Raw genomic sequence first — 12,813 nt, 5'->3', positions numbered from 1 at the left:
TCTTTTTTTATATGATCCTTGGGTCACAAAGCTGGGCATTGCTGTGAATGGCCTTGCCCATGTGAGGAAGAAGAAATTTTAATGGTACTTTTATTTTGACCCAACTGGCCATCAAGTACAATGAACGAAGAACATAGGCTCAGCAAAGAACCAAAAGAATTAATAGAAAAGAACTGGATGGTGGTGGCTCACACCTTTAGTCCCAGTTCTAGGAAGGGAGAGGCAGGTGGATCTCTGAGTTCAAAACCAGCCTGGTGGGGTTGGGGATTTAGCTCAGTGGTAGAGCGCTTGCCTAGGAAGCGCAAGGCCCTGGGTTCGGTCCCCAGCTCCGGAAAAAAAAGAACCCCCCCCCCAAAAAAAAAAAAACCCAGCCTGGTCTACAGAGTGAGTTCCTAGGACAGCCAGGGCTACACAGAGAAACCGTCTCTCAAAAACAAAACAAAACAAAAATCCACCTAAATAAATAAAAAAAAAGAAGTACAGTATTGCAGGGTTTTTTTTTTTCTTCTCTGTACTGAATTTAGTCCCGTTATAACTTAACCGAGGCTTTGTATTTGAGGAACTTCATGTGGCTGTCTTTCTAACTTCTGCTGCTGGGGTGTGAGTTCTAAACAGGGAGTTGACGTCACTGTTAAACTAATTTCCTCTTGCCGCCATTTAGCTCCTTCTGCACTGTCTCTAGCTTGCCGCTCTCCAGGTGGCCAGCAGGGAGTCACAGGCCCAGCCAGTCCTGAGGTTTGTACACTAGGAACACTGGGTGGAAATTACTCCCTGCTTGGCAGCTCCAACCAAACAAATCCTCCGTAGAAACAGGCTTTGATCTGAGGCCTTGAGGGGCAGAGGCAGACTGTATGAAGTTGTGTGGGAGGAAGGGTGGATCCTAAAGGAAAACAGAGGGAAAGTTACATTTGGCAGCAAGATGGCTTCCAAGGTCAAGGGTCCCTGACCAGATGAAGATGTGAATAGGACTGTCTACACTGAGGGTTTGGACTCAGATTATAAGGTACATGGAGTATCTTGGAGGAAGCTGAGAGAGACTGGAATTGATGGGCCTTGGGAGACTCAAACTGTGCTTAGCAGAGACTGCTGCTGCCTCTGTTTCTCCTTCCTCTGAGGCCTGACTCAGAGCTAGCATCAAAACTCTCTCTTTCTGGAATTATCCATACACAGACATCTTCTTAAAAAAAATCATTTGTTCTTTCGTATATGAATGTTTTGTCTGCATATATAGTATATAACATGTAGTAGGTAATATATAAAATATAATATATGCCATAAGTGCCTGGTGCCTGTGGAGACTAGAAGTGGGCATCAGATCCTGGAACTGGAGCTCCAGCTGGCTGTGAGCCGACACCTAGGAGCTGGAAACCAAGCCAGGGTCCTCTCTCTGTAAGAGCAGCAAGTGTCCTTAGGCTGTGAGCTGTGTCTCCAGCCCTGGATACTGACATCTTTACAGTTTCCCCTGAGCAAGTTAAAGAGAGAAACTCAAGAGAAAGCCAGGCTCTGTCCTGTTGTGGACTCAAGATGTACCAACTGCCAGTCTTGCCTTTCTTTTTGTTAAAACTCTGGCTGCAAGTGCCATAACCCCAGTGTGAACAAGAAGAGCTAGGAAGTGGATTTCACTGACTCACACACTCCTAGGAAAATCTGAAAAATTAAACCATAGAGAGGGCAGGGCCACAGCAGTGTTTCAGACTTAGAGAAAAGCAAATGCTCAGGTTTTGGTTGCCAGGCTCCTGAGCTGTGGCCCCTCTCCATGGTGCCTTCGTTCCTTCTACCACGGCTTTTCACTAGTAAATGGACAGCCTGCTTGGCACATCACTTAAGTTGTGTGTATTAGTGTGGGTGCAAGTGAATGTGTGTGTGTGTATGTGTGTGTGCACTTCATGTATGTGTGCAGGTTACTGGATAACTTCGGGTGTCATTCCTCAGGTGCATTCCACCTTTTTAAATAACTTCCCTTACTAGTCTGGGATATGCTAAGTGGCCTAGCCTAGCTGGCCAGGGAACTTCAGGGACGTACCTGGTCCATCTCATTTTAGCACCTCTGGGAATACACACTTGTTCCAACACGCCCCAGCTCCAGGAGATCAGATGCCCTCATTTGGACTCGGTGGACACTTCTTCTCTCTATCTCTCAGTGTCTTTGTCTCTCTCTCTCTCTCTCTCTCTCTCTCTCTCTCTCTCTCTCACACACACACACACACACACACACACACACACACACACACACACACTTAAAATGAATCTTTTTAGTTTTCCAAGGAGCCAAGTACAAGAGTGAGGAAGGTAAATTGGAGGGGAGGTTTGGGGAGAAAGAAAAAGAGAGTGTGGTTTAAGCTCTGAACCCCACATCTGGGTTCTAACCAGAGAAGACCTACTTTAAAAAAAAATCTGGGGCTGGAGAGACAGCTCATGGTTAAGGGTTCTGGCTGCTCTTCCAAAGGACTCAGGTTTGATTCCCAGCACCCACAAGATGGCTCACAACCATCTGTTACTCAGTTCCGGGGGACCCAACACCTTCTGACTTCTGCAGGCACCAGACCCTCAGGTGGTGCACAGAGACACTCGCAGGCAAAACACCCACCATGAAAAGCTATGCTAACTAAACTGAAAATCTGGGCTGGCGAGATGGCCTATACCCACATGGGAAAAGGAGAGAACTGACTCCTCCAAGTTGTCCTCTGACCTCCACATGCAAGCTCTGTCACGTTCACACACCCTAACTTCCCTACACACACTCATTCACACACAAGTAGGTAAAGACAATACAATTTTTTAAAAAACCCTTGGGTTTGGGGAGCTGAGGGCATAGCTCGGGGTAGAGTGCTTGTTTGTTGAGTATGTTGAGACCCAGGGTTTAATACTTCACTCTGCAATGCAAAACCAACAACTAGCTTTATAAAAGCTACATATTTCTTTTGAGACAGGGCTTCTCTGTGTAACCCTGCCTGTCCTGGAACTCACTCTGTAGACCAGGTTGGCCTCGAACTCACAAGAGATCTGCTTGCCTCTGCCTCCCAGGTGCTGGGATTAAAGGCATGCACCACCACTAGATTGGCTATAAATTATAATTTACTAAATGCTATAGTACAAAAAAAGAAAAAAAAACAAAAGGGAGGGGGAGAAGAAAATAAAGCAACTGCAGGGCTTGCAGAATGACAGCCTCTTGAAGAAAGCACATAGTGTTCCCTCTGCTGTGGGCAGAGGGGCCTGACCTGGCATAAAAACCAAGCAGCTAAGCCAAGCAGTGCTGGGCTCACACCACAGCCCCTTCTAAGATAAGCATCTTGGTGGGGAAGTGGGTGCTGTGCTGGTCCTCAAAATATGACTTTGTTCTTTAGGGTTTTTAAGAGCCGGCAGCAGGTGCTTGGTAGCAAAGAAACAAAGTCTTTCCTGCCCTTGAAGTGAGAAGTGTGGCTATCTCAGGCCTCAGGGAGTCTAGACCTCCCAGTGTAGATGCTGAGCTCTGCCACGTTAGATGAAACGGTGGAGCTGAGAGCTGGAGAAGAGCCGTCTGACGCTTCACTGGGGGTAAGAATTGCCCCACGCATCTGTGCAGCTTAAGCACGCTGCTTAGAGTCCACTTGGCTTACTTACACCAGCGTGATTTGTAGTAGACATCCCAAATGCCAGGTATTAATTTTTTAAAAATCACTGACTTAACCTAAGGCTTGATTATCCATTTTTTTATATGAATCTGGGCGTGATACAAAATAGCCCCAGCATCTTAATGTCTCCTCCTCCTCCCTTGGGAGGACTTCAGGCTCCATCCTAATGACGATCTGGATTCCCAGTTCCTTTAGTGACCTTCTGCTTCAGCCAACATCTCCACAGCACTTCATCAGAACCACATCTGGACCTTACCTCACCACCACAACAACAGCAGCCACAGCAGCAACAAGGAACCTTTCTTCTTTTAGAGAGAGGGAGGGACTCAACTCTGTCGCCCAGGCTGTCCTCAAGTTCACCGTGTAGCCCAGGCTAGCCTTAAACACACAGCTCTTAGAGTCTTCTGAGTGTGGTGATTTACAGGTGAGTGCTCTCGCACTGGCTCTACGCCTGGCATCTTGAACCCCGACCCTGTGCTCAAACCCAGTTTCTGCTACTCATTTTATTGAACCTCACAATTGTGTCCCGTTGGCCTCTCCTCTTCTCGTGCCCTCCATTCTCTTAACTGTTTGCTTTGCCCGCTGCTCACTCCTTGTCACCATTGCCCCCGATGGCGCTGCCCGCCAGCGAGTCCTCAGGCATCGCTTCTGGGCCTTCCTTTCCTTCCGTGCTGCTTCCTGACATGCCTTTGGTTTGTTTCTGGAGTGTGTCCTCCCCTCCCTGGTGATGCTTCTGTTTAGGATCCCATCTTCTTCATTCAGTCCGCTCATTGCCTTCCTCAGCAATGGATGTATTTTAGTAAAGATAATAATTTCAAAGACAGACCATTCACTACCATGATCAAGAAGAAAGGGGGAGAAAGCAACGATATATAAAATCAGAAACCAACATGGAAAAAGGAACCATTGAAATGAGGAAGAAATCACAAAAGAGTTGGTAGACCCCTCTATGAACATGTTTTAAGACATAAAGCCCAGTGGTCATTTTTAGGAAGTTGTACCAGAAGTTTCTATGGAGAAATAAGTAGACAAGAATAGTTAGGAAAACAGCAAGAAAAATTTCAAGGAGAGAGCATTGGCCCGCGACAATATTAACATAGATTGCATGGGGATGGGGAGATGGTTCAGTTGGCAGATGCTTGCCTGGCATGTGAGGCCCAGGGCTCAACCCTCACCACCCTTGTGAGGGTCATGGTCTAAATTGGTTGTGGTCACCCAAGGCTACCTAGTGAATTGGAGGCCTTCCCTCCTCCCCCTAGCTCTGGGCCACATAGTGAGGCTTTGCCTCTTAATAAATAGACTCTCTGAATAGCACATTTTGCTGCTGGTGCATGGGTAGGTGTAGCCAAGTAAAGAACAGAAAGCCCAGAAATAGAGAACTTGAGGGTTGTGTAGAATGTGACAGAGTGGCATCTCAAATCACTGGACTGAAGAAGGACTGTGTTTGTACAAATGGTTAACTGTTTGTGAAAGGATAAATTAGAGCTAAATTTCACGTCATATATAAGAATAAACTCCAACTGAATATAACATCTAAAAGTAAAAATGAAAGCATACGTGGTCTAGAGAAAATGGGTAGATTTTTTTTTCTTTTTATCTCTTAACTTGACTTTCTAACTATGACTCACAATTTAGAGGCTTAACAAGAATTAAAAACAAAAACCTCCTAACACTCCATCATAACTGAAGTGATAACCCATGAGCGAACAGGGAGGAATCTGTGATGACAGAAGCCCCCACAAGGAACCGACAGCCTCCTTTTTAAAGACTTATTTATGTATAAGTACACAGTGGCTGTCCTCAGACTCACCAGAAGAGGGCGTCGGATCCCATTACGGATGGCTGTGAGCCACCATGTGGTTACTGGGAATTGAACTCAGAACCTCTGGAAGAGCGGTCAGTGCTCTAACCTCTGAGCCATCTCTCCAGCCTGGAACTGACATTCTTTTTTTTTTTTTTTTTTTTTGGTTCTTTTTTTCGGAGCTGGGGACCGAACCCAGGGCCTTGCGCTTCCTAGGTAAGCGCTCTACCACTGAGCTAAATCCCCAGCCCCTAAACTGACATTCTTAATGTATAAAGAATGCTCAGGTCACCCAAAATCATTTCTGTCTGCTTCTAGGTCTGTCAGGATGTGAGAAGTCTGCCATACATTCTCTGGTGGAGATATTTGATGGGTAGACTGATTGCCTGTATGCATGGAGCTTGGGGTTTGATCTTGAGCGCCACATAAAACCAGGCATTGTGGGCTGGAGAGATGGCTCAGCGGTTAAGAGCACCCGACTGCTCTTCCAGAGGTCATGAGTTCAATTCCCAGCAACCACATGGTGGCTCACAACCATCTGTAAAGAGATCTGATGCCCTCTTCTGGTGTATCTGAAGACAGCTACAGTGTACTTATAATAAATAAATAAATAAATAAATAAATAAATAAATAAATAAATAAATAAATAAATAAGAAAAAAAAACCAGGCATTGTAGCACCTGCCTGAAATCCCAGCATTTGGGGGGTAGAGGCAGGAGGATCAGTTGTTCAGCATCCTTGGCTATATCACAAGTTCAAGACTAGCCCGGGACCCTTCTGAGACCCTATTTCAAAATAAATAAATAAAAATTAGAAAGCCTTCCAAAAGGTAGAATTTTCTTGCCAAGAACCTACAACCTGAATTTCATCATGAGAAAACCAGAAAAAAATAATTAAAGGGCTGTGAGGTGGCACTATGCTTCAGTTTGATCCAGGGACTCACATGGGTCCTTAAAAAAAAGTAAGAAAGAAAATCAAAGGAAGTCTGCAGATTATGTCAAGGGCAGTTTTGTATTTTGACCACTGGGTGGTGGTTCTCTAGTGACCTGGGCAAGAGTACAGATGGGCAGTTTGTATTGTTAACCTTTTTTGCTTTCTAAAGATTTATTTGCTTATTTTATGTATATGAGTACACTGTAGCTGTCCTCAGACACACCAGAAGAGGGCATCAGATTCCATTACAGATACTTGTGAGCAACCTAAGTTCATTGCTGGGAATTGAACTTAGGACCTCTGGAAGAGCAGTCAGTGCTCTTAAACGCTAAGCCATCTCTCCAGCCCACCCCTTTTTGTTTTAAAGACAGAATGTCATAGTTAGGCTAGCCTCAACCATGCTGTGTACCTAATGGCTTTAAACTTCTGATCCTTCTGCCTGAAGGGGATTACGTCATAACCACACCCACTTTATATAGTGCTGGGGATTGAACCCAGAGCCTTCTGCTTGGTAGGCAAACTGACCACCCGTGAAACCATATCCTCAGCCCACATTTACCTTTTCATAAGTCAGAAATTATTTCACAATGAAAAGTTATTAAATTAAAGACAATTATCCTTATGGGTTTTGAATGACCCATCAGTGTGAACTAAAGGTGTGGTCTGGTGGGAACAAGGGAAGAAGGAAAGACAGAAGAGAGGGGATAAAAAACAGAAAAATGAGTTAGTGAGCTGCACCTGTCCTTTATAGACATCACACTATAGCACCTTCAGGCCAGAAGCATAAGAATCCCTGTGAACTGCAGGGACTCTGGCACTGAGCTGCATCCCAGCTCATCCTGGCCATGCCATGCATCTGGAGAGAGAACCTGTGGTGTGAGTTGCTGTTCGTCACACTCAGGTGCACATACAGGCATCAGGGGATCCTATTAAAATGCAAGTTCTGGTAGAGCTGGGAGACACCAAGACACTGCCTTTCCGGTGGATTCCCACGGGATGCTGTTATTGCTGATCTGAACCACACTGAGCCACTTAGTGTAGAGGAGTAGTGCACAGGGGACCTGGGAAGCCCCTGTGGGAGGGGCACTTTAAGCTAAAGAGCATCCTTCGAGGTTCACCAGAATCACTTACAGCTCAGAGATGCATTAATTTAGGAGTGGGAAGAGCTCCAACTTTGCCCTGGATGTTAAATTTGAATCTCATATTCGTGTTTCACTATCTGGGTAGCCTTGAATGGATTATTTCACCTTATTCTGAGTCCCAGTTTTTAGTCTTCATCGTAGATAGACCATCTAAATCAATCAGAAAAAAATGAGCGAAAGATGTGTTTAAGGGAATTGGTATAGCTTTTGCTCCAGAACTTGAAAAGGTGGTGACTGCTATCATCCATGCTGGGGCTCCCTGTCTGCTGGAAGACCCCAGCAGGGGTTAATGTGCCCAAGAAGTAGTTTGGAACCCATGGTCAGTTTTGCATCCAAGACAAGGCTGCGGTTACTTAAGAAGAAATTACCTTGCCCTACTGAAAAGTCACAGCACAATGGGCTTCTGCAGTAACTTAGCTATGGGCCTGATGAAACACGGCAAATGTTTCTCTCAGGAAGCAAATATTTGTGAGCACTGGGTACTTAAGAGGCAAATCACTGTGAACTGTCGTGACTCCCTGCAGAGATCATATTTCACACCTTAGGCCTATTGAGTTCACGCTTTGCCTCCTTTGCTCCTTAATCTCTTGGCCTTCATGCTTGACTAATGCTGTCTCAGCACCTGTACAAACCCTTACAGAGCTTGCCTCTTTCAGCAGGCGCGTTTGTGTGTGTGTGTGTGTGTGTGTGTGTGTGTGTGTGCGTGCGTGCGCGCGCGCGCGCGCAGGGATGTGAGCAGGTGTGTGTGCTGGTGTTTGTATGTTCATGGTGTGTGCGCAAGTGTTGTGTGCATGTACAGATGTGTGTGCAGGTGTGTTTGTGTGCAGGTGTTCTGTTATGTGTAGGTGTGTGTGTATAGGTGTATGTGTTCAGTTGTCTGTTCAGATATGTGCATGCAGGAGTATGTACAGGGGTGTGTGTCTGCAAGTGTTGTGTGTGTGTATAGGTGTATGTATACAGGGGTGTGTGCATGCCTCTGTGTGTGTGTGTGTGTGTGTGTGTGTGTGTGTGTGTAGGCCAGAGGCTGATGTTGGGATGCCTTCTCCGGTCACTCTCTGTTATTTTTTCAAACAAGCTCTCTCACTGAACCTGGAGTTTTGGTAGACTGTGTGGCCAGTGAGCTCCTGTGATTTGCCTGTCTTCACACCCAGTGCTGGGGTTTTAAGTGTGCACAACGCACTGTGTCCAGTTTTTTATGTGGGTGCTCAGGACCCAAACTCGGGTTCTTATGCTTGTGTAGAGGTATGAGAGCTTTTCTGTCCCATGGCTTGCACTCAAGTTATTGGTGAAGCAGTTGAATTGTTCTCATTGAGTTGAAGAGTTCTCATTGAGTCTAAGGTATGTGAGAGGGTCAGGGAAGGTTTTCTGAAAAAGTGGTGCTTGAGTTGAGACTTTAAAAAGCATTGGCAGGCAGAGGGAGGTACGGTGGTGAGAAAGTGTCCTGCATTTGGGGAACTGTGGTTGGACAGGCTGAAGCATGGCAGGGACATAGAGGAATAGGGGTTGATCACAGATGCCCCAAGGTCTTCTTCTATTGCACAGACAAAGTACCTCGTAAAGCAAAACAGACAGGCCTGCTGTGTTCGTAATCAAATTAGAATACCAGAAACAGGACTGTAGATAGTGCTCAAGGGTGGATTACTTGGCTAACACACAGCAGGCCTTAGGTTCAATTCCTCTGTACCACAAAAACCAGAACACACCACCAGAAATGGTGGTTAGTTCATAGCAGGTTCTCAGGAAATGTTAGCTTCCTCCTCCCAATTCCTGCTGGCCACTGCAGGTCCTCTAGTGTCAGAAGCTGATGGATGCTCGCCTTAGCGCTGTCTCCCAATGGCGATGTCCAAAAACCAGCAGAGAAGCTAAAGACTTAATGTGAGCCCCGGAAAGCAGCTTGAGATTTGAACGGCTAACTGTGTGGAGTACAAGTTCTGTCAAATGGAAAATGGAAGGCGTACGACTGTGTAAGACTTAGGAAGCGACCCTAAGATGTCCCAACCTGGAAGTCTCATTGGTTCCTGGTAATACAGAGTCCCAACTTTGTATGAAGGAAAGGAAAACTCCCCTCTGTCCCCGGAGCTCCTGTTCACTTTATGGTTCCCTTTTCCTTCTCAGCCCCAGTCTTCTGCAATCAGATCCTTTGTCAATATGAAACACAGATCAAAATGAACTCTGTAGCAATCCTAGGGCTATGACCTCGGGAGGGTGAATGTTGCATTGAGTGTGGGGTGACCAAACCTTGGTGGTCCTAAGGGAAGCAACTGTGGGAGGTGGTGCTGTGCTCGGGACACGGTTTGTGTCTGGTTCCACAAGATCAATGAGTAGGAGTGTCACGGTCCATTGCATAAAGTCCATGAGGAACTAGGGTGGGCTACGGGCGCAGTGACTGAACCGGAATCCTGACTGGGGACCTGGACTCAGCCTCAATAAGCAAGCAAAGCACGAGAGGTGGGAGTGACGACCTGGGAACGTTGGTCTCTCTGTGTCTGCAGTATTGAGTAAGTCAGAGGTCAGTTTATCCCTGGGTGTTAACCTAAAGCTAGGGGTTTTAGAGCATGCTCTGGACCTGATAGGATATCTTAAGAACTTTCTCTGCTTCCCAATAGAGATCTTGTCCTGTCCCTCACCATCTGGAGCTGCATTACAGCGTCAGGCTAGGGATGAGACTGATATGCCATCTTTCCCTTATCTCCACCTTTTATTTTCCAGCAACAGCTACAGGCCTATGTGGCCTGGGTGAATGCCCAGCTGAAGAAGAGGCCATCCGTGAAGCCTGTGCAGGACCTGCGACAGGATCTCCGAGATGGAGTAATCCTGGCCTATCTCATCGAGATTGTTGGTCAGTTGGCCTTGGACTCTGGTGCTAGTGTAGACGTGAACTGACTTCTTTCTTCTCCAAACGCCCTTTAGAGCAGGTTGTTCCTTCTTTAGAATACATGGAGTCGGGAAAACTTAAAGTACTTGCCCCAGGTTAACTCACGTGTGGGCCAGTAAACGCTGTGTGCCGGGCACTGCATTGTTCCCAGTGTAATTGGAAAGTCTAGAGAGTGAGGTCTGCGTTATTACTGTCCTTCTGATGGAGGGAAGCAGAGGGGATACATAGAGGGGCGCAGGAATGGCAGAGCAGAATTAGTGTCTGAAGAGGGGAGGACGGCATCCAGAAGAACTGTTGTCTGAATTATGAAACAGAAGTGGGAGGGTTGGAGAGTTGGCTCAGCCATTGAGCTCAGGCTGCTCTGGCAGAGGACCTGGGTTCAATTCCCAGCATCCACATGGCAACTCCTCCAGTCCTAAGGGAACTAATACTTTCTTCTGCACAAATATACATGCAGGCAAAATACATGCATGCACTTATACACACACACACACACACACACACACACACACACACACACACACACACACAGAGAGAGAGAGAGAGAGAGAGAGAGAGAGAGAGAACAAGAACAAGAACGGGAAAAAAAACACAGGAAAGGGAGTAGCATTCAGGCCAAAAGAGAAAGTCACCAGCAAAAGGACTCACCTCCTTTATGGAAGGGCTTTGCTCCTCACTTCTGGGGGCTGATGTTGTAAGTTCCATAGCACTATACCCATGATGTTTGTCCATGGCTTTGCTATGATTTCTCTCACTTGACTAGCAATTAGCCATGGTATAGACTGAGCTATTGAAGAGAATGATACACTGTAATTTGCTTTTATGGTTCCACAAACCCTAGGCAACTGCACAGAATAAGTTCTCCAACATTTGTTATTGGTCTGTTGATATTGCTTGGTGCCCCAGAGGTCTGTGGTGTGGATGAAGCTGATTTGCAACAGGCAACCTATCTGTGAACACTTCCTTTGGAGACAGATCATGATTGAGCACTCATGCGGTGGTCATAACTGCAGCTTCTAGGGTGGATTGTTTTCTACCTGTGTGAATTTATTTGGCCATAACACCCTAATAATAATAATAATAATAATAATAATAATAATAGATATTATTATTTCTGTTTTCAGGAAACAAAAGGAAATAAATAAATAAATAAATAAACAAACTTAAGTATGTGTCAAAAATATAGCCAAGTCTGCTATTTTGATTTATTTGTGATGTGGGTTTGAGTTCAGACAATATCCCTCACTCAAAATTCTTGGACCAAAAATGCTTCAGATTATGGATTTAAAAAAAAATGAGTTGAGCATTTACACCTAAGCATTGGAAAATCCAAATGCCCCCAAATCAGGAATCTTTTGAGCAACAATGTAATGCTTAAAACACCTCAGATTTTTAGGCTGGAGATGGCTCAGCAGTGAAGATCTCTGGCTGCTCTTCAGAGGCCCAGGGTTGAGTCCCATGGTCCTCTGGAACTCAAAATAGTGAGTCAGTCACTTCTAACTCCCGTGCTGGGACTTGGCTGCCCTCTTCTGGCCTCCCTCGGCACTGAGCATTCGTAGACATACATGCACCCATGTACATAAAATAATAATAATAATACTTCATATTTTGGAGTATTTGTGAATTCAAATTTGTAGATTATGAATGATCAATACTATTTACTGATGGTTTACGAGGCTTAGCAAGTTCACGAGTTCACATAACGAGTATCCAGGTAGAGGTCCAAACCTAGCTCTGTTTTAATTCCAGATTCCTAGCTGGAAAGATGCCCAGCTATTAAGAGTGTGTACACTGAGTCTGCAGAGGACCTGAGTCTGCCTCCCACCATCCCAGTATGGTGGCTCACAGAGTTCTGTTACTCCAGCCTCTGGTCACTCCTCTCTTGGACTCCAAGGTCACCTGCCCTTGTATTCATACAGACAGGCACGCATGCACACACACACACACACACACACACACACACACACACACACACACACACACGCAAGCATGCACACATGTACATAACTGAAAATAAAATAAAAAAAAACCCAAAGTCCATTTTAAGCATCTTCTTTTTCCTTTATTTAGACAGGTTACATGTGGCCTGGCAGGAAATCTAGGCACAAAGGATTAAAACCAAAAGCTCTTCCACCTGTATTTCTTTAACAAATACTGTATTAATGTAGCTTGCATTGTCTCTGTAACGAAAGCAGCTCACAGACGGAAGGGTTTACCTTGGCTGACAGCTTGAAGAGAGGTCCAGTGTAATGGGGAAGGAGTGGTGACAGGGCTCTGAGGCAGCTGGTCAAGTTGCAGCCACATCCAGAGGAGCGAACAATGGATGCTGGGCTCAGCTCATTCTCTCCTCTCCCTGTATCCAGGGCCCAAGCCCAGGGGATGGTGCCGCCCGTTTAGGGGGTTCTTTCCACCTCAATTAACTTAATTGAGATATCCTCTCCCAGACATGGC

General features: G+C 45.8%; 1 protein-coding gene across 2 annotated transcripts in view; it reads left to right on the top strand.

The window, feature by feature from the left end:
* The window catches only part of Dixdc1 (DIX domain containing 1), a 73,342-nt gene that overhangs the window by 17,081 nt on the left and 43,448 nt on the right, over positions 1 to 12,813 (top strand). For both annotated transcript variants that reach the window (XM_087562743.1, NM_001395147.2), the window contains 1 exon segment: positions 10,197 to 10,326. In XM_087562743.1, the coding sequence (XP_087418869.1) occupies positions 10,197 to 10,326 (130 nt within the window).

The sequence above is a fragment of the Rattus norvegicus genome, chromosome 8 (assembly GCF_021556685.1).
Source record: "Rattus norvegicus strain SHRSP/BbbUtx chromosome 8, alternate assembly SHRSP_T2T, whole genome shotgun sequence".
In the NCBI taxonomy this organism is placed as follows: Eukaryota; Metazoa; Chordata; class Mammalia; order Rodentia; family Muridae; genus Rattus; species Rattus norvegicus.
Note: the sequence above shows the minus strand (reverse complement) of the source record. Positions and strands in the feature narration are given on the sequence as shown.